Source organism: Callospermophilus lateralis, chromosome 8 (assembly GCF_048772815.1).
Source record: "Callospermophilus lateralis isolate mCalLat2 chromosome 8, mCalLat2.hap1, whole genome shotgun sequence".
In the NCBI taxonomy this organism is placed as follows: Eukaryota; Metazoa; Chordata; class Mammalia; order Rodentia; family Sciuridae; genus Callospermophilus; species Callospermophilus lateralis.
In genome coordinates this window covers 36,447,348-36,470,115 of record NC_135312.1, presented here as the reverse complement: position 1 = coordinate 36,470,115, position 22,768 = coordinate 36,447,348, and the positions used below count along the sequence as shown (strand labels likewise).

Sequence of the window (22,768 nt, the reverse complement as noted above, 5' to 3'; positions counted from 1 at the left end):
TTATTTTAGGCTGATGAAATGCTAAAAAAAAAAAAATCACAAAAAATTCCAGATAAGGAACACTATCAAAATCTCAAATTTCTTTCTCTGTATAGTTTATAAGAATGTTTTTGAAAGTCTATAGCTCATGTGCTGCACAGTTGCTCCAATTTTTCATGTCCTAAGTATTGAAGATTCAGAAGGAGACTGAAATTGAAAGAAAACGGATTGGTGAGGAATTGGAAAAAAATGAGTTTTTATTTACTGTGCATTTAACCTGTGCCTGGCACGAGGTGGAATATTATGTTAATCCCTAAAGCTGTATTCAACATGTCTGCTGTCAACAAGAGCAATCAAGTAGAAAACAAGGTTTACATATGTGGAACAGTAAGGGAAATAGCACAAGGCAGGGAATAATTAAGCGCTTAATTGAGGAGCCAGTATTGTCCACCCTCAATCAAAACATGGGTATTCCTTTACTGTCACATTGGTTCATTGTGTCTTCATTTGAACATACATTATTTGCCTTTCAGCTGGGGTCTGCCATGGATTGGAATATACAGTTTAGATGCCTTCATCACTGTCGTCATCACTGCCATCACCACCACCACCATCATCATCCCCAGACACCTGGGTGTGTCAACTTTAGTACCTATCTTAGGCATTGTATAGAATGAGTTCAAATGGATGTAGTAAATCTTCACAGGAATTTCTAGGCTGAACTAGAAATATGGATTAGATAGACACAGTTGGAAAAGGGGACAACTATGGAAATATTAGTATCCTCGAATAATGCATTGCTCTATAGTATTAGTGGCAAGTGGAGTTTTTCTACTGAGAATGGTGACTGACTTGTCTCTAGGCTGAAGAGGATGTTTTCCTGGAAGTGGTATTTCAGAAGTCTGTTGAGGGAAGAGAAATACCTCTGTTCTTGTTGCAGATATTTTCCTGACAGCTATAACAGAGGAATGATGAGCATCCATGTTTTAGAGGTCAAATTGCTCTAGAAACCTATTTGTCTAGGAATATACTTTTATAGTTTTAGTAAATTAGGTTCCTGAACAACTGGTAAATTTATTATTTTAATTTCATAGATAATATTCAGTTGAAAATAAAGACATATATCATTTGTGCTTTTTTTCTGGCAGTAATTCCCAATAGCAGTGGATCATTCTTACCTAGGAAATTCTGATGCTCCCATTTAGGAGTTTAGTGTTCTCAACGTGTCATGCCTGGTTGAGAGTCACTGCTCTAATAAATCACTCTTTTTGTAAGGTGTGTGTAGTGATTCCTTAGGTATATTGTCTCAAATTCCAGTAGCAACTCACTATGTGCAATGTCCTTTACATACTTTTAAATTTTATATCAAATTCAGTAGGTATTAATGAACTCATTTTGTCCCAGCGTCTTAGATATCATATTTGCCCAATGTCCTGTGTATAGGATGGCTTTTGTATGTAAAAGATGTAACATCACCACAATGTCCTATTAATAGGAAAATCTATTTTCATTCTTAATAAGAATAAAGAATGTGTAAATTCCATATTATAATTTCCATCCAATTTTAATGCACTTTTGTCAATTTTATTGAAATATTTGAAGAATTGAAAACTTGGAACATAATGGGTTCCAAGACACATAGAGCAAATGATTAAAAGGGCCAGAAATTGAACCATATTTGTCTCTCACTTCAAATCTGTGCTAATTTCATTTGAACCACTAGAACTCAAATTCTCCATCAGTGATGATATTGTATGAGATGTTGTTAACCTTGTTCCTCTAATCCTTAGAGTTTATTTTTTGTTTTGTATTGAAATAACAGCAGTTTTCTTTATCTCTTTGATTTTTTTGCTTTAAAGGAATAACCACAGTACTCACTATGACCACACTAAGCATCAGTGCAAGGCATTCTTTGCCCAAAGTGTCCTACGCTACTGCCATGGATTGGTTCATAGCTGTCTGCTTTGCTTTTGTATTTTCGGCCCTTATTGAGTTTGCTGCTGTCAATTATTTCACCAATATTCAAATGCAAAAAGCCAAAAAGAAGACATCCAAACCTCTTGCAGAAATTCCACCTGCTCCAGTACTGAAAGAAAAGCATCCTGAAGTACCTCTGCAGGTATTTGGTTTAATTTCCTTTAGCCTAAGTTTTTAGCTTTTTTGATCAAATATGTGTCAGAACTTGAAATTTGAGTGACAATTTGTAAGTAACTTAAAATTCCAGGAAAATATAAGAAAGTTGTTTATGAATTCAACGTTTAAAACAGATTAATAGCTTAAAAATTAAACAACTCTGAATGAGGCAGATATAATCAAAACTACTTTTTGTTTGAAAGTTCCTTTCAGAATGAAAGTTTCTCACAGAAAGAGGCAAAAGGTCATATATACTGTCGTGAGTAACTTGTGGACATTATTGATTGGTTTGCAAAGGCATTTTAGTGGACCTCATTGCACAAAGTAAAGCAATGGCTCGTAATGTGACCAAATGAGGACTATCTCATGGGACTGGGAGGGACCTGTTCCCTGCTATTAAATAAGAAAACAAAGTAAACAAACAAGATACATAATTGTGGTTGATGTACATCCATAATTGAGAATTTTTAGCTCTAATGAGATATATTTAATAGAATGTAGAAATCCTAATAAGAACTACTATAATTTACATTTGACTAATCAGGATTCTGATTTAAGAAAAAATGATCATGTTTTTTTCCCACATGGTCTCTAACTGTATAAAAACAACAAGCTCTTCATAAAAACAGGAAATATAATGGGCATTCTCTTTCTCTCTCTTTTCTTTCTGTTCCTCATCCTCCTGCTCCACTATTCTGCTTTCTCTCTTCTTCTTTGTCTCCATTTACTTTTCTTGAATAAGCAGAAAAATGTCTGTAGTCACCCATGCGCAGCCTAATGTAGTTGCCACTAATGATCGTCTAAAAATCCTTTGATCTATATATACCCAAATCAAAGTGTGCAGAAATCATCAACTTTATTCTCTTCAAATGACAGCTCAGTCCTTTCTTCCTTCATTCACTTACCCACTCATTTGACAAATATATATTTAACACCAGCTGTCAATCAGACTCTGTTTGAGGGTCTAAGAATCATTAATGTATCAAAATATCCCAACATATATCCTACAGAATGGAGTTTATATTCATTTGTGTGAGGTGAGGGAGGGGAGGCAATTACAAAAAAAAAAAAGTAAAACAGGTAGTGATTTAGTTATAGGTAGTGCTATGATAGATAGCATCACAGTACTACAGAGGCCAGGAAGTAGGGGTGCAGAGTGAGAGGCCTGGGATTTGACTCTCAGAGAGGAGAGGACAGTAGAACAAGTGAGGTTAGGTGCCCTCTGTGGCAGGGATTAACTGGTCAGAGTCCTGAAGTTCATAGCTATGCTCCTACAGGGCTCCTAGTGCTGGGTCTCTAAGAATGGCATAGAAGCAGGTAGAAAATTGAATGCTTTTCCACCAAGTTTGCATAGCTTATCTTTTCTTCTAAGTGACTCTGTATCATCAAGATTTTCAAAATTATCAGAATGCATTTTGTTTACTGTTTTCAGTTTTAAAATACTGTTTTTCAGTTTTATTTTCTTTGGTGGCTTTATTTTCTTTTCTATTCACCATGGGAAACTTATTGCCTCTCTGCCTTTTATTGTTATTTCATTTGTTTTGTTGTGTTGAAGCCCTGGCCAAAGAATCCTATTTACAGCTTCTTTAAAAGCATCGTGCCTTTGATTTATTCATTTTATTGTTTCTGTTTACTTATTATCGATTCAAGATTTTATTTTAATTCCATTTTTCTTTGGGTTAATTATGCATTTTTAGCTTCTTGAGTTTGCTTCTTGATAATTTATTTTCACTGTTTCTTATGTAATAATAAAGTTACTTTTACTGCAGTGAGATTTCTTTGTCTACAACTCTGGAAATAATCAATAATTTTGATTATATAATATATTTGTTAACTATTCTATAATTATGTTGGTGCTTTACTTTTTGAGCAACGGATTATTTGGAGGTAACATTTAAATTTCTAAGTGAGTTTTTCTCATTTATTTAATTTTGTGTCATAGTGCATATGTTCAGAAATATTGCATATGAAGATTTAAATGTTAAAATATTTTCATTGTGCCCTGAGTCATGCTAAAAATTTATAATGCTTAAATTTAAAGGAGTTAATTTTTAGTTGTCAAGTCAGTTTTACTTAAAGCACTATTTTTTACTGTGTGTGTGTGTGTGTGTGTGTGTGTGTGTGTGTTTGTGTGTTTGTGTGTCGTGCTGGGCCTTGGTCATGCTAGACAGTCACTCTACCACTGAGTTACATCTTCAGTTTTGATTTTAACATTTTTTATTTCATTCTTTTTTCATGTTAACTTTTAATATTTATTATTATTATTATTATTACTATTACTATTATTATTACTATTTTTATTATTGAACCCAGGGCCTTGTGCTTGCCAGGCAAGCACTCTACCAAGTGAGCTATATCCCCAGACCCCTATTTTTCACTTTTAATAAGTCACCTCTAGTCTTCATTTTTTCAAATGCCAAGAAATATATGAAATTTTTTCTTTTGAACTCTTGAATGTTTTGGGATTGCATTGACTTTTTTCCATTTGAACTGTTTTTGTTTTGTATATTTTAGTGCTATGACATCCAACATTTATAGATTCACAACTGCTGTTTCCCTATCAGTCCATGAGTACATCAAATACACTTTATATTTTTCTCTCATATAATACCTTTTCCCTCAAATACTATTTGGTCTGATTTTAATTTTTAAATTTTCTTTCTCTCTTTCTATCTATCTTTCTTTCTCCTTCTCCTCCTCCTCTTCCCTTTCCTCCCCCTCTTCTCCCTGCTTTACTTTTTGTTGTTGTGGTGGTGCTATGCTTTGAACCCAGGGCCTTGGTCATTCTAGACAGTCACTCTGCCACTGAGTTACACCTCCACTTTGATTTTAACATTTTTTATTTCATTCTTTTTTCATATTAACTTTTTATATTTATTATTATTATTATTACTATTATTATCTTGTTAAATTTTCCTTATTCTTTTTCCCCCTCATGTATTCTGGAAGCTCTGTATCCTATTTTCATATGATAGTGGTTAAATTTAAGTTTTAAAACAATATATTTCAACTTGTGAATTTCTCATAATGTTAAGTTATAAAATACGCTGACTGTACCTTGTCACTATTAACTCCTTCAACTTCAAGATTGCTCTAGTTCTAAAGATTCTAGATTTGGAATTTTATTTTTTATATGTAAATGTATAAACATCTGTGTTTATAGTGAATTGATGTAGTTCCCTCTTTGTTTTTTCAAACTCTGATGAGACTTATTACACTGGTGCTATGATGAAATATTACAAATATTTCTCAAATATCCCTTGTAATCAAAATAAAACTATTCTGCAGAATTTCCAAAGTTGTGTAAAGAAACAAATAATCTTCCATTTGCTCCCTGAAGCATATCCCTTGACTACAGCAATTGCCATAACTAGTAAATGTTTGATTGAACTCATCTGACTGGCTAAGTTCATTCTGATTCATTAGTTCCTTTCTGTAGCATGGTGCATATTCTGTGTGCACATGTCATATCCAAGGTCAAGAAGATGAGATGTGTTTGTGAAGGGCATAAAGTCATAACATTTATGAATTGGGAAGGACTTTTAAACTAGTCAGAATACTAATCACATGCTTCATGTCCTCTACATTGTGTGACTGTGTATGTGTTAGGGCAATTCATTTGATGAATATCTGTGTTCTAATAACAGTGATTAATGGGTCGCCCCCTCCCCAACTTCCTGAATCCAGCTCCTTTAAAGAGAACAGCTGGCTTTAGAGTGTCAGTTGCCATTGAATGGCTTTAGTATCAAGTTCAAATTTGAAGGTTGAGAACACATTTAACATCAGAGGGAGACTATGGGAGAGATAGATAAATAGGGAAAAAGAAATCAAGAAGGGGAATTTAATAAGAGCAAAATTTACAACATTATGGAAAGGAAATATTCTAAGAATCTGCCAAGGTTGAAGTTTCAGTAGAGACTAATCAGGTTGTTAAAATTTGCTTATTCAAATATGTGTTCCAATGTGTACTACTATTTACTTATTTGAATGATACTGACTTTGCTTAAAATGTGTTTGAGCCCCTCATTTGGAATTGACTTCAGAGTTTAATGATATTTAGTAATTCAATAGTCCTTTGGGAAGCTCAGTAGTGGTTTGATTCATTGTCACCATATGTGGCCTATGGACTATTAATGACCTAGCAGAGGCTTATGGTGACCATTTCTATTCTCTGGGAATTGGAAGCTTATGGTTTATGGAATATTCATGAAATAGGAGAAGAGGCCAATTGGCAGGATACAAGAGAAGCTATCAGTAGTTTGAGTATGTTCTTGGATATCTCCGGAGGCAGAGCAGATGTTTTGTTTCTGCTCATTATTATCTTAGTTCTGCCTTTGAATATATCTCTAATGCTTGGGTTGAACTCCAGTCTTGTGGCTTTATTCTTCCAAACTCTTACTACTTCTTAAAATACCTTCTCTTCCACCGATGGAGATGATTTGGATGAATAGAATGGTTTGAAAAATAAGTAACTGTAGAGCTGTAAAAGGAAGCTGTCTTAATAAAATCACATTTAAAAAAATAACTTGAAAATATATTCTTTATCCCTTTTTGGCCACAAAGTTTGCAAAAAATCCAGTGATAACATTAATTGAACTCTTGTTTTGTGTTAGGTACTATGTGGTATACTTACCCTGTGTTACTTAATTGCTAGTTCACAATGTCCTTTACAGATGAAGAAACTGAGGTCTGTAGTTTTAAATATACTCATGATAAAACAGCTAGAAAATGATAAACCTAATATTACAATTAATTCAGCTTTGTCAGATTGCAGAGCTTGTTTTCCCAAACTCTGTAGCATTTATGATCTCTCTATAAAGAATAGATATAAGAATGCAGGTGTGTATATATATAGATCTATATGTGTACATATGGTACATATATGTATAGATATAGATAGATAATGATCAGCCCAATACCGGGTCTTTTGTTCATATTCCTATGAATAATAATAATTTTTTAATGTTTTTATCAGACAGTATTAGGAACTTTCCCAGGCATTTTATCTATAATTTAATTCTAATAACATATATAATATGTCCTATTTTCATTCATGTTTTACCAGTGTGGAAATTATTAATTAGGAATTAAATAATTTGCCTAAGGTCTTCTGTCTGGTAAGTGAACCCCATACTTTTAAGTCTCTATTCATAATGACTGATTAGACCTGTTGAGTGAGGGATATGGATGGTGGTGCCATTAACTAGGTTCAACTTTAGAAAAGGAAGATTTCTAAAGCAAGACATTTTCTCTTTTACTACAGAAGTGATAACTTTCCTTTTTCTAATTACATGTACATATTTCTCTACTGCCTGTATCTCCTTTTCCATCTACTTAAATTCTTTTCTTCTCTTTATTTTTATTTCACTGTAGATATTCTGCATGAACTTTTCCATTTCAAACTGTATATATATTCTTGCAAGGCTATTTGCAAAATTGAAGAGCTATTTCCTCTGCTTATAGTCTTTAAGGAAAAGATGATACAAAAAAGAGAATATAAATAATTCAAGGTATACCTTAGAGGTAGTACTTCAAAGGCCCTCTTAAGAATCTCCTTTTTTACTATCCACTTTCCAAAGTCAAACACTAGTCTTATTTCCCATATGGTGCTCTTTCTGAGTCAGCTGCGGAATCTCCAGGACATGGTCTCAAAGTTCCACACCTATAAAGTAGGGACAATCATAGAAATTTCTAGAAAGACTTGTAGTAAGGATTGCATTACATCATACATGTAAAATATACATACAGTACTTAAGTGCCCAGTAAATGTACTCATGATTATTAATGTCCTTAATTTCATTAAACATTTTTAACATTTAAAGTATTCATGACCTAACTTGTCACTTTATAATATTCTGTCATATTTCCCTCAAATTATTTCATATGTGATTCCTGTATTTGCCTAGCTAGAACTTGAGCTCATTAGTAAAGTGATTATGATTTCATTTCATTTTCTCATGCAGCACAAACTATAGTATTTCACAATAATAGTTGTCTGTTGATTGATTAGGGATCAACTATAGGAATTGGACAATAGGAAATATGATACCTCTGAAAACCAACATATTTATCTCCAATTTTCCAAAACATGTCTTTTATGTAAAATTCATAAGGCAGATGTTAAGTAGTGAGTTATAGCTCAATCACTGTAAGCTTTTAGGACAGCAGATACTCATTTTAGCATTCTTTTTTTGTCGTTACTATTTTTATTTTTATTGCTACATAATTCTGTGGTGCAATATGATGTTTCATTTCACATATACATTGTATATTGATCAGGTCTGAGGCACACCTTGTCAGCAGTTGGAGTTAGCTAGTGGGCAACAACAGAAGACTAAGGACATTGAAAAGAAAGCAAAATGAATAACCTTACCAAATCTACACATGTAGCTGTGCATTATAAGAAAAGATAATTTTATTGTCTTTTTATCATCTTAGTCATACCACTTTCACAGATATGAAATATTAAATATAATGATTTCCCTGCATGCTTCACTCCATTGCTAAAGGGTGTACAAACTAGGTCAGTTTCAGATTTTTACTTCAATCATTCTCAAAACTGCTCTTAAAAATGCTAATATTTAAATAGATTAAGCTTACATGCAAAACAAAACAACAACTTACTTTTCCATGGGTTCTTATTTCTTTCATTTCTTAACTTACTTTATAGTCTCTTTCCTTGGCAGTTTGAAAAAGGACATGAAGCGGTACTGTCAGTTCATTTGACATTTAGGTGTGCTGTGACAGAAGTTTAATGACATTCTTTAAGTCTTATATAAATAAGTACCTCCCCAAACTCATACCTTTTTAAGTACAGAATGTTCTGTAGTTAGTAATGCTCTTTAGGCAATGAGTGATTGTTTAATTGCACAATTATTAAACTGTATGATTTAAGTGTCACGAATACCAATTATGTTTCATCTTCAATCATTTTTATGTTAGTTTTGTTATTTTTTGAAGGTGCATAGATATGATATGCTAATGCATGACAGCAAATCTCAGCTAGACAGTGTACAAGCATCTACCAGGCAGCTATTGTGCACCAGTCACTAAGCAAGGCACTGAGAATTCAAAGAAGACAAAATGTATGAATTTAGTCTAGTGACAGAGACAGGCTATTAATTTTGTGAATGACTATATTTAGTTTCGAAATGTACAGTCCAAGTGTCTTTTTTAGAATAATTTTAATATCCTTATACTAGTGTGAACTCATCTTAAATTTTATTGCTACCTTAGATCTGTTAACACTGATGTCTATATTCAGTTACATCCTGGAATCTATTGTAATTATGGGGTATTTATGGAATACCTATAATCATTAGTTTGGAAATATTATTCTTGTGTTCACTACCATGAAGGTAGTGGGGAAGATAGACATTGAATAATTAATTTAAAAAATAATGACAAATAAGCTAATATTGTGCCAAAGAGATAAAGGTGGTAATGAGGAATTAGAATTAAGCTGAGACATCAAATTAGTTTTTGAAATGCAAAAAGTGACAAGTGATGGGATATCATTCAAAATGACAAGGGGAAGAAGCAGTCAATTTTAGTAGCTTATTGAAACTTTATTATGCATATTTTGGTAATTATTTGTAATAATGTCCCATGGAAAGAAAAATAACAAGATTAGCATCATAATTGAAGATAGCCTATTTCCTTTTTTAGAGGGGACAATGCCATAAATTTAATGCTGCCTTAGTAAGACTGGTTATATTAGCTAGAGTTTAAGGAAGAAGTAAGACAACTTTTCCATCAAGAATAATGAGTTTGAGTGTTTGTGGTATAGATACAGATATAGATGATATAGACTAATAAAAAATTTGTTCATGTATTTTCATGTACTCTATTTATAAATATTATGGCAATGAAGAAGGCTGTGAAGCATATTTAATATAAAATTTGAGAAGGTCCATGTCACCATGATCACCATCATATGAGAATGCCCATTTATTGCATAAGTACTATATGGTATGTATTGTGCTAGTTTTTGCTTCAGATGTGTTGTCTCTAACCTTGACAACAAATCTTATGATGAGTTGTGTGTTGTTATGCACATAATTTAATGGCTGAGAAAAATGAGCCTCAGCGAAGCATTTTGGTAAGTTGCCTAGATCATATGTGTAGTAAATGGTAGAGTTGGATTTGAGCCCTGTCCGTTTGGCATCAGAAAGCTGGATGCTTTTAGATGCATGGTGCTGCCTCTCACCTAGAAATAACTGTAGGCAGACATTAAGGGATTTTGTCTCTCTTCTCATTTCTCCAGTGCAGCTTTGATCACACAACCCAATACTTTCTTTTCCATTTCTCCATCTGTTAAAGGAGGAAGGTAGGCAAGACAATAGATTCCCTTCTAATTTAAACAATCAGTGTCACTACTAACTCATCCACTCTGTAAATTAATGCAGATTTACTCTTTAACATGTATATAGTTTAGTATACTTGTTATATCAAGAGCTGATTAGAAGGAAGGTAGTTCTTTCTGGAGTCATTAAATCAGATCCCATTAAATATTCAGGTTATTTTATGCTCTTCTATACAGCAAAAATCCATACTGCTCCAACAGCAGCAAATCCATCAACTGATGCACTAACCACATGTCATAGAGTATTTTAAGCATTTTATATATATTAACTCATAATCTTCACAGCAATCCTTTTTATAGATGAGGAAATTGAAGCCCCAAAAGGTCTAAGTGATTTGCCCAAAGTCACACAGCTGCTAAGTGACAGAGCCAAGATTTAAATTCAGATAGTCTGCATCCCAATGTATATTCAAAAAACAGTACAAACTCCTGCCTCCCATCACTGCTGACCTCTTCCCAACCTCCTGGTGCATACCCACTTCCAAACCCATCCCCAATTTTTCGAAAGGTTGTCATAATGTTCATATTGTTGAAAGTAAAAGCTGTACCTGGAAATTCTATCCCATTTATGAGCAAGTCACATCCTTTAGCCAGTAGTTTAGCAAAGTCACAGGAAATTAATATGCTCTAAATATCCCGCTTAGCATAAAATATATGTGGATTTTGTTGAGGCTAAAAACTATAAATTTAATACAGTCATGTAACAAACTGTAGATTAACCAATCAATTTTTTTCATATTTTTTGACATTTTAATTAAAACCTTGAAAAAGTATTACTCTTAATTTTGATTTAGAATAACCAATTTTAGCTGGGCACAGTGGTACATGCCTATAATCCCAGCAGTTCGGGAGGCTGAGAAAGGAGTACCACAAATTCAAAGCCAGCCTCAACAACCACAAGGCGCTAAGCACCTCAGTGAGGCCCTGTCTCTAAATAAAATACAAAATAAGGCTGGGGATATGATTCAATGGTTTAGTATTCCTGAGTTCAATCCCTGGTACCAAAAAAGAAAAAAAAAAACCCAATAACCTACTTTACATGCATTAATATATCACTTAAGCTTTTGTTTTATAACAAACATTCAAAAGAATCATTTTAAATGTTGCAAGAAACATTTTAAAGAAGTTAAAGAGGCAATTTTGCCCTAATGGAATTTATACTATAAAGGTGACAGAATATAGTGAGTAATTAAGAGGAACAAATGTCCTGTGAGGACCAAGGGACATTGTAAAGAAATGTACTGACCTTTATGGTGTGGGGGCTGGTGGAAGAACTCAGAGTTGTATGAGGTGTTTTATTGATAATCAGCACATGAAGAAAGTCGAATAAGTCAGCTACTCACTGTAAATATCATTAGTTGACTTATGATATTATGGACTAGCTTAAGGATTATTTTAGAATTGCAATATAATTTCTAAACTACTAGCATATTATTGAAATTTTTATTTTTCCATTTACTTTATTACTTCCCCAGCATACCTGGCACAAATTTCTTAAGAATGTAGCAGGTGATCAAGAAATACCTACTTCTTGATTTCAGTCTTTATGTAGCTGAAATATTGACTGTTTTGTTGATAGCAATTGTGAATGAACCATACCTTTCCATTGGTAAAGTTTTATTATTAAATGTTTTTTAAAAGGTCTTTCAAAATTTTTATTTATTTGATCTTTTTCCATCTATGTCAACAATGTGAGCCAGTGCTTCTTTTTGGAATGGAAAAAAATCAACTTCAAAAATATACAACTTCTTTAAACATCTTCCCTCAACATTTAGTTATATTTTCCAGCAAGTTCTAGTCCCTAAGCTACCGAGTAAAATTATTCATTCCTTCTGGTTTATTTGACTAAGCTGCCAATTTTCCCTTTGCTATTTTGAGGAGCTAATTTTCCCACAACATAATATACATCGCTAAATTTCCAGCTTTTTGCTCAGCCTCAGATGATTTAGCAGTTTCAAGAAACGTCAGTTTGGGTTTGACTTATTTCATTTCACTTAAATGAATTAGAGGACATTATGTAAGAAAAAATGTCTTTGGTAAAAGAAAATTATTATGTATTTTTGTCACTTTCCCCACAATTTTAAGAAGAGATCACTTTCCATTTCGATTGTAAGGTATAAAATACATTCCTTAATATTATCTGGTATTTCTAATTCCACAAGATATTTATCCTGCCTAGATCCTTTTCTTGAATAATATACCATATGCTTTTCCAAGCTGTCTTTTGCTGCCCTCTTTAGTGCTCCTGAATTTTCACCTTCTTCTTACTTATTCTACAACATTCTTTTCTCTTTCAATTTATAGCACTTAAGCTTTGACTTTAATTTTTATAACTTTGCTACCATCATATAGATGATTTGTATGGAGATTTCTATATCCATTCTAGTTTCAATGTTCTCAAACAATATAGTCCAGTGAAGTTTTCTTCTCAGGCTAACTTCTCCTTTTCCCTTTCTCTTTCTTTTGGGAGTGGGTTAGCTAAAACAAACCTCAGATTCGAAGAGGAGAAAGTCAACTCTTCCTAAACAAAATGGATATATTATTGTTTCTAGTTTACAAACCATAAGTATACATATGAACAATTGGGGGAAGTCTATTGGGCAGATTTTAAAAGGAAGCATTTTGAAAATATGAGCTTTAAGACCTGAGTTTAGTGCAGACCCTGATACCCAATATTAATTGACTATGTCAGTGAGTGAAAGAGACAATTAATGCCATGTGGTTTCTGCAAAAATATTAATTATAACTGAAAAGTCCTAAATAACAACAATATCATAGGAAACTCCTACATATCCATTCCTGTACTGTTAATTTTGCTTTCTGAGACCCACTCAGGACTTTGGGAAAACTGAAGAAAGCATGCATATCTCTTCTGTTAATCCCAATACCCTTGATTCTTCGGAACCCTTTGGAGCAAGTACTATTCCTGTCCATCATTGCTGTGCCGGTGACCCTTCGTTTTATTGTGTGGATTACCTCCGTTTCCCTGTACAGAGGGTCCCTGATGGAAGGTGACAGTAGTGCTCACCTCTGGTGGTCAGGTTCTACCTGGAACACCAGTACATGTTCCATGGTTCTGTTTGAAGGCAAAGTCTAGAAGATTCTTCTGAGAGCTGAGTGTTTGGAGGAGCTCTAATGAGGGCATACTGCTTAGAAGGTGGGAAAGGGAGTTCCTGTGTGGAGCTTAAAGGGTGCTTCTCCAGGAGTAAGCAAGAACTGGGCAATCATTTAGTAACTTTATTGTTATTTTCTTAGAGCAGGCCTTAGCTTTAAAAATTGGGGAGAGGGGACTGTGCTGTGGCTCAGCAGTAGCACACTGGCCTGGCATGTGTGAGGCACTGGGTTGGATTCTCAGCACCACATATAAATAAAGATCTATCAACAATTAAAAAAAAGGGGGGGGGCAGTTACAAGTAGACAGCATGGATTGGATACTTGACCTTCAGAAGTTACTCCTTTCTTAAAAAAATGAGCTTATGGTTTGTTTTGAGATAAACCTGTTTTTTGTTGTTGTTGTTGTTGTTGTTTTGTTTTTTTTTTAGGTTGAACTATGTGAAAAAACCATTAGTGCTGGTAAAAATGGCTAAAAAAGAATAGGTGGAATATGATCTTTAGAAATAAAGATGAGACCTCATTCTGACTTTTATCAGGTGTTTTATTTTTGATAGTAAAATAATATTTAAAAAGAAATTGTCCCACTGATGATTATGACAAAGGTTTTTAAACTAGTTTATTTGTTTCTAAGGCAAGCTTGTTGGTTTGAACCGAGAATACGAAAACTGTGGAGCTCCCTTCCTCAGCTTGGAGCTGTCCAGAGCAAATCCTTGCCTGGGTGTCTGAATGCTCTCTGTAGGAATGTTTTGTTTGTGTTTCTTTGTTGCATCTATTTTATTTTATTTTGATTTGAAGCAGTAGAGGTTTGTATAGATTCTGAGCTTCAACAGCCACTCTCCCTTGTGCTTGGCTCAGTATTGCTATATCTGCAAGCAAGAAACCCACTTTGCTAAAGCCTTAGCTGATCCTGGAAAATGTTAACATGCTGTCTGTCTAATGTTTGCCAATGGGCTGATCTAAAAATGGCACCAAGGAGGTTACCTATTATCCATAGAACATTTGGGGACTTAAATAGATTATGGTCAATGGGGACATGATCTGCTGACAGAAAGTTATTTTAGTATCCCGCAGCAATTTATAAGAATAGAATGAGATTTTTATATAATGAACCATGTTTGTTTTCTGTTAATTAAAAAGTAAACCCCTTCCTTGAGTAGCTTTCAGTATTTATTTTTCTTTTAATTTATTTTCCCCACAGTGTTTCTTTATGAATTACAATCGTCTTTCAAAATAAAATAAATTATTTATTTTTGTACCTTTGCAATGCATAATATTAACATTGTATAGTGTTAACATTGTATAATGTTAGCATTGTATAACATTAGCTTTGTAACATAGTCAAATTTACTTTATCAGAGTCATTACTGCAAATGTTTGTAAAGCAGTGTATCAATGTATCACCGAGATCAAATATGGCAAGACTTAAAAATCACCATTTCTTAATGGAAAATACATTTTTTATATGATCCTCAGATTTCTAAATAATTGAAAAAAATTTTTTTAACTAACATACAATGAATAGGTTGATTTTTTTCATTGTTTGCCTATGATTGCCCAAGTTTGTGACTACTGTCCTTGTGGCCTACCCAGTTCAGCATTTGCTGTGGACAGAAGTACCCTGGCTTGATCAGTGGATTAGATAGTCACTCTCTCAGGGGAAAATTTAAAAGCCTCTATTTTTCTAGAGTTGAAAATTTGCTAAAGCATTTAACCCCAAATAGTAATCTAGGCATATGTAATTGTAATTTAGGCATGCTTTCATGGGGTTAATGGTTAAAATGACAATTAATAGAGGATTTCAGACTCTCATGAGATGATTTTAGATAATTATTGTCTACAACTAACTTCCTGATTGCGGTCCAGTCATTTTGTAGCCATTAAGCGTGACTAGATACTCACAGTTCCAGAAATCAAGCATTATGAAGTTTTCCAGTTCCAAAACATGCACATGAAAATGAAGAGAGAAAGAGAGAGAGAGAGAGAGAGAGAGAGAGAGAGAGAGAGGGAGGGAGGGAGGGAGAAGAGAGAGAGGGAGAAGAGAGAGAGAAATGAGAAGGATTTCAGATCTTTATTGTGCTGCAATAGTTGTGCAAGGCACAGGCCAACTGTTCTGTAATGTAACATAAATAAGTGCTGTTGCTTTATTCTCAGGGACTTTTTTTTAAGATTTTTTTTTTAGTTGTTGGTAGACCTTTATTTTTATTTATTTATATGTGGTGCTGAGGAAAAAAGGAAAAGGAAAGAAAAAAGGAAAAAAAGGAAAAAAGCAGGGTGGGGGGAGAGGAAGAAGTAAGTAAAATTTGCAGTGGAAACAAATAGAGTGATTTCATAAATACAAAAGTGAGAAGAGAAATCTTGAATAACATGTCCTTTCTTCTACCTGCTGGAATCTGCCTTATACATCATCTGAGCCCTTCCTTTTTTAGGTCTATTCCATAAATCAGCAATGGAATATATCCTAAAGTGAAATCATAATTGTTGGCCTGAAGGAGAATATCTGCTGGACATACATTAGGAGGAGAGCAGTACGAAGCCCAGTGTTACATTCCGGAGAGAGCACTGTTGCTTGGATTGTGGTGCTCTGCTTGATAGGCCTGATTTAGCACTGTGTAGAGCAGCCTAATTCATTATAGAGCTGTTCATCTCAAAAATTGCTACATGAAATAAAACATTATATATGCTTATTTCAGACCAATCTACCGGCACAGTACAGTGAGCACAATCATACTCTGAGCTATGCAAACATTGAGATGCAGTTTTTTGCTTTTCTTTTACTAGCTCACCCTAATGTTCTTCCCTAGTTTGAATGTTCTCTACAATCTGATTATTGTGTTTACTCCCCTGAGTTCTTTATTCATGTCATTAATATCCTATTTTCTGGCTGATGGTCTCTTTACTTGGGATAATAGTTTGATAGATTTTCAAAGCATAAGCAAATGTGATTATTTTAATGGTTAAAGTACAGATTGAATGTTCAATTGAGATCTTCTGGCTGTTTCAGTTCAGCTGACAGGGTTCATGGTGGAGGCCTCTTTATGTTCATTATTAGAACAATTTTAAAGAATGCAGAAAAGCTAGAAACATTATTCACATGTCTCTTAATATATTGACCATAGGTGATAGAGTGAGATGACAAGAATACAGCTCCAAGTGGGCTCCGTGAAATGACCCCTTCTAATTGCCATTTGCTTGGTGCTACTATTTCCAGTATGCAGCGGTGTATTCCAACTGACAGCCCCAGCATGAACCAAAAGGCATGTGAATGAGGGTGTCTTCATGGTGACCCCAGTGCCAGCTTCTCTGACTGAAACCACACTAGACATCCTGAGTGAGAACTCTAGCTAAGTCCAGTCAACTGCTGAGTCCATGAAAGATGATATTCAAATGATTGTGGTTGTGTTAACCCACTGTTTGGGGATGATTTGGTTTATAGCTCTAGATAACTGAGACACACCTGTTTTTAAGTCAGACATTCATTTAAATACTGACTCTGCCTCTTGCTAATGGGTTGATATCACCAAGAGTCTTAAAATTTCCCAATTCTCTGTTCATCTTGCAGAAGTTTAATCTGAAACACTGCAGGTGCTCAATAAATATGAGTTTCCCTTCTTTCCTCCTTTTCTTCCTGCTTTCCTTCCATTCTTCTTTCCCTCCTTTGCCTCCTTCTTCCCTTCCTTCCCATTTAAATTCAACTGAGTGCAGCTGCTTTTGTGGTAGGCCATTTCAAACTGGAATATGTTTGTGCCAGGTGTGGATTTAATTGGACCTTTACTTAGAACACAAGCAGACAGAATTCAGGATGCATTTTTTTTTTCAGTGAAAACTGCTGAATCACTGGTTCTAAAATCGGCATAAAATATGCTCAGACCTTCCACAGACAGTGTGTGATGTGATCAAGTGCCTTGGGCAAATGGGGTAAACAAAATTTTTAAAATGGAATGTTTCCATCAGTTCATGGTGAACATTATCTGAATTCAGTTCGGGCGAAAAAAAATATCTTAAAAAGCTAGATAAAGGAAATGAAGGCATGAGCAACATGTTATTTGTAGGAATGACATACATTATCTCCTTGGCAACTGCAGGGTGGCATGCAATTTGGCAATCTATGTTGTGTCATCTTGGATGCCTGGAAGTCACTGTTTCCTACGGAAACAAAGGAAAGAACAACATGAGAAAAAGAGTTCTGATTTTAGTGTTCTAGAAAAGTATTTTAAAACCAAGGGACCAGCAGGCTTCCACAGTACAACTCGAATGCCAAATGGCATTATATGTTTATTTATTAATTGCACATTCTTTAGAATATGGATTCAATTCAAAAAAATTTTGGCCCTGCTGAGTTTTTTATTTATTCTTTGTGATAAAATGATGATTTAAGACATTTTGTGAAACTTTCAGTGCTCTCGAAAAACTCAGGGTCTCATACTCAGGCTTATACATTTTCATTTATCCATTCAATCAACAAATATTTGTTGAGTGAGTGCCTAATTTGTGCCAGGCACTGAGGCTGTAGAAACCTTTTACCTTACCTTTGTCTTAAACTCATTCTGTCATATCCATGGAATACTGTGGCATTTCTTTATTAGGAGTGAATCAATAATTTAGCAAGCATTCACGTAGCCCTAGTTCAGAGACCCTATTATAGTGAGAGCTAAGAGTTAGCAAAAATGAACTGTAAGACTAAACAATACTTGATGAGGGAGTTGCAAGACCATTCTCATAATGCCTTTTCTTTAGTCAGTGATTTTTGAGACCTTTCATAGTTGTGGTCCTCTTGTTTTCATCAACAGCCTCCAAAGTATTTATCATGGTGACTCACATTCAATATAATTTCATTTGGTAGGTCATTTGACTGAAGTTGAATGTCTTAAATGAAGGAAATGCAGTTTGCCATGTAGCTGAAAAGTCTCCACTTCGATGAGATTCAAAGAAGTGTCTGCATTACAGAATGCTGTAAAGGCCTCTTAAAGGGTTGCTGGGGGACTGCTTGATCACTGTAGGAGGAGGATATGGCTGGTTACAAGAGATGGAAGCATCATGTCAGAGTTGTACCAGAATCATCAGTGGGCCACTGGGATTTTTTTTTCCCCCAGAATAGTGCTGGAGATAAGGATTTGAGGTTTACTGTGGAACAGACACTTGGGTTCAGTCATTAGCTCTTCCCAAGGATGGTGTTGCCTCCCACTGATCCACTTAGCATTTCCAAAGCATTGCTTTTACTGTTTATTTTTTCATCCACTTGCAACCTCATCATAGTAGAAAATGAGGCATTTATTCACACATTTCTGGGGTCTCTGAAGAAATGACTTTGAGGTTGACTGCTAACGTCCACCAGACTCTAATGAATGTGTCTGAAGGCTGACTTTCTGAACAGTGATTTCAGGTGTTCTTCTAGCTCAGAAGAGTAGAAGTCATATGCCTGATTTTATAATTTTAGTGTTAAAATTAACAACCAGATTTCACTTCCTGAAATTTTCTCCCATAGGGGCTTATTTTACTATGTCCTCTCTAAGAGCAGTATTTCAGCTTAGAATTTTCTTGGATTTGTGGAGATATTCATGGAAGATTTAAATAGCATTGCAGCTGTACAGAAAAGCTGTTCTAGTGTGTGCTTTGAAAATCAGCTTTTCAATAAACGATAGCTTTAGAACTATGATTGAGAGGGGGAAAAAAAAATCAGTCTTGTTAAACAAGCTCTTGCAGCCACTGGCTACATGTTCCAAGCAGTTTGAAGAAGAGACTCATTCTCATCATTTGCTCTTGGAGAGGCAGGTTGGTGCTTGTGGGTCTTGTGTCTTTCCTGAGTGGCACCAAAGGGCAAGGGGAATGTGGAGGTTTATCCAGAAGGGACCCTCTAGAATGCTCAGTGGCAATACTTATCAACAGGCAGATGTATGAAACAGGAGAGGAAAAGCATTTCATTCCAGTTATCAGTTAAAATTCCAGGATTGACTCATTAAACAGTCCATTAACTAGTGTAGTGGCCTAGGAAGTATACTCTGGATAGAATAAATGACTGTCATCTGGTTTTCAAGTGGATTTAAATGTGCTGCTTTTGGCTATATTGCTTTGCCAACTACATATCTCCTGAGACACATTGTGTGAAACTCATTTTTGCTGTTTTGAGTGTACAAGAGGGGATGATTTTGTCGTTGATTTATTTTAGTACAGTTTACTCATAATCTATTTATTATTTCTTCATTTGACTTATTTTTATTGAATCTTTCCTAGTGTTTGGTACTGTGCTAGTTGATGAGGAAAGGAAACAATGAGGCACCACATAGCCCTAAAGAAACTCACTGTTGGGGAGAGTGCTGACACAGCATGCTAAGTGCCAGGATACAGAAAACCTTAGGATGCTGTGGGATGATATCAGAGTCCTGATTGCAGTGTCTATGAAGGTGGTGGAGTGTCAGGTTGAATTTCTCAGAGGAAGCAGTGTCTAGATTCTATCTTAGAAGATATAAAAGGAAGGCAAAGAAGATGGTGGTAAACAGAGAGTGAGAAGAGAAATGTGCTGAGACCCAGAAGCAAGGAACATGGCTCACACTGGTAGAATTTAACCAAGACATCCTGGTTAGTATCCAAATATTTTCATTTGAGTTGCCCCCAAAGCTGACTCTGTTGCAAGTATTTTCTGGCAAACAATTTATTTTTGAGGTGATCCCAAGAAGTAATATGGAGCAAGAGAGAAGGGAAGAAAAGGTGATCCAGTATCATTAATATGCAGTTTTACCATTGTGTCCTCATCTTACTGGAGACTCCAGCATATGAGGAATGAGCCTCAAAACTGATCATTAGGTGGCAAAAAGTTGGGGTACTAGCTTACCAGCTCTTGTCTCCCACTGATTAATTTCACTTGGGCATAATTTTTTTTATTAAAATTTAATAAATTTAAGGTGTATAGTATAATATTTTAATATACATATACTGAACTAATTACTAGTCAGTTCATTAATATTTTCACAAAGTTACATGATTTCTTTTTTCTTTTGGTGTATATGTGGTCAGAGTACAAAGTCCTCTCTCTCAGAAAATTTCAAGTATTTAGCACATTATTATTAACTATAGTCATTATCCTATACATTTGATCTTTAGAACTTATTGATCCTATATAACTGAAACGTTGTACCCTTGGAGCATCATGTTCTTACTTCCCCCCATTCCCTCCTCCAACCTGGTAACCACCTTTCAATTCTCTGCATCTATGAATTCTATGTTTTTAGAATCCATATAAAAGTGAAAATATGCAGTATTTTTCTAATTCTTGCACTCTGGTCAATCTGTCTCTTCTATCCTAGTCAAGCTCCTATCACTAGAACATCCTTTGGTGACAGAATGTCAATTCTAAAGGAATAGGAACTATTTTCTGTTCCTCAATTTCATATCATCAGGGCCAAGAATAATGCCTAGAACACAAATAGACTTTCAATATTGGATGCACACTGAATCTATCAATGGATAGATGAATAAATGAATAAGTTAAAAGTTTGGTATGCTTTTGGCACACCTGAATTATGTCCTGCTGAATATGGGTTTAGAGTTCTAAAAAAATTTGGAGAAAGTAGATGTAAATTTTATGACTGATATAAAGATTATAATTAAAGCAACTGGATAGGATCATTCACTGAAGATTGAGAAAACTTAGATGATTGAGTACCAACGTCATGGGAAGTTAACATTTTAAGATTAGACAAAGGAAGAGCATCCCACACTAGAGACTGAAAAAGGTAAATGGAACATTACTGTAATGTGGAATTATGGGGAAATTTTTAAAAGCAAGGAAGGAGTGATCAGCAGTGCTTGGTGCTACTGAGATAGTATATAAGTTGCAGATTTTAAAAAATGCCAGTTGGAATAAGCCACAAAAATTTCAAAGGAGGGATTAGAGAGGAATTGAAAATGATTGAAAGAAAAAATGCCATCCATAAGTGAAAACAATAATTGTAGATAATTTTTCCACACTGGTACTGATAGAGAATAGTAGGTGAAAGGGGTCAAATATTTGAGAAGTTTTAGAAATTGATGTTTTTCTTATTTAAAATCTGAAAGAAATTTTTGTATACTATATTTTAAGATGGTGCAAATAGAATAATATCCCTAGGAGTCTTGGTTTGATGCCTTTCTTGAAGCATCCATCAATCCAATGGAAACTTTTAAATGGGAGCCCTTCATGATCTCTTTTTACAATTGGCAGATCTCGGCAGCTTGGGTTTTAGCTAGTTATTAGCATTGCTTCAAGGAATGAAGCTGATTATCTCCACTTAGGAATAGTAAATAAGATGAATTTTTTAACAGGGCACAATGCATTGGTTACCATATATTTCCAACGTTTGCTGAGGTGGAAAGTTACAGTTTTCTTTTAACATCCAATTCTGTTAACAAAAAAAAAAAAAAAAAAAAAAAAACAGAGAATATCTGAGTTTAGAAATAGTGGAGACTTCCTTAGTAATATTTTATACCACAGGGACTATCTATGATGAATGTGAAATGTTAACACAATAATAATAATATTTAATAACTATTGATCATTGACTATGTGCTAAGTGGTGTATTAAGCACTCTACTCTTATCCACTAGTATCTCTAAACAGTAGTTATTGTCATTATCCTCACTTTATCTCAGAGGAATTTGAAGCATTGATAGCCCAAGAAACTTCCCCAAGTTTACACAGTTAATTTTCAGCAGAGTCCAAATCTTGATCTACCTGATTCAGAATCTCTGGTTCTGACTTTAGTTTTTTAACAGCTAATAATTCTGCCATATAAAAATGATAATGAAGGATAATGATATTTGACAGCTTTAGGCTTCAGGATTTGTTTTATAGATTTTGAAGGAGGGCACATTTTCCTTGCTGCCTATCAGATATTTGGGTCTTCTAGTTTCCAGCCTGCCTGGCTGAAGTGGTTATCTTGGCAGTATACATTAATGTGCTGATGAGCCATTTGCCATAAATTGCAACTCAGCTACTGGTTCAATTCATGCTAAATTTGCAATCTGCCTTTACTGAAGTGCAAAATTGGCTTTCTTGTCATAAAGTGGTAAAACATGCAAAATAGTCTAATACCTTATTTTCTAGCTCAAGGAAGATTAGCTGGGCTCCGAGAAAGTTTTAAAATTTTTTCACTTTAGATGAACAGCTGTTTCCGCACGAGAGCCTTGTGAAGTGTTGAATGGTTT

General features: G+C 34.6%; 1 protein-coding gene across 8 annotated transcripts in view; it reads left to right on the top strand.

Annotated features, from left to right (window-relative positions):
- Positions 1–22,768, top strand: part of Gabra4 (gamma-aminobutyric acid type A receptor subunit alpha4) — a 62,533-nt gene that overhangs the window by 26,207 nt on the left and 13,558 nt on the right. For 4 of the 8 annotated variants that reach the window (XM_076864155.1, XM_076864154.1, XM_076864156.1 and 1 more), the window contains one exon: positions 1,839–2,098. The exons of 2 other annotated variants lie outside the window; for them this stretch is intronic. In XM_076864155.1, the coding sequence (XP_076720270.1) occupies positions 1,839–2,098 (260 nt within the window). Of the gene's footprint in view, positions 1–1,838; positions 2,099–22,768 lie in introns of those variants that run through there. 2 more of the 8 variants (XM_076864157.1, XM_076864158.1) reach the window with 2 other exon arrangements.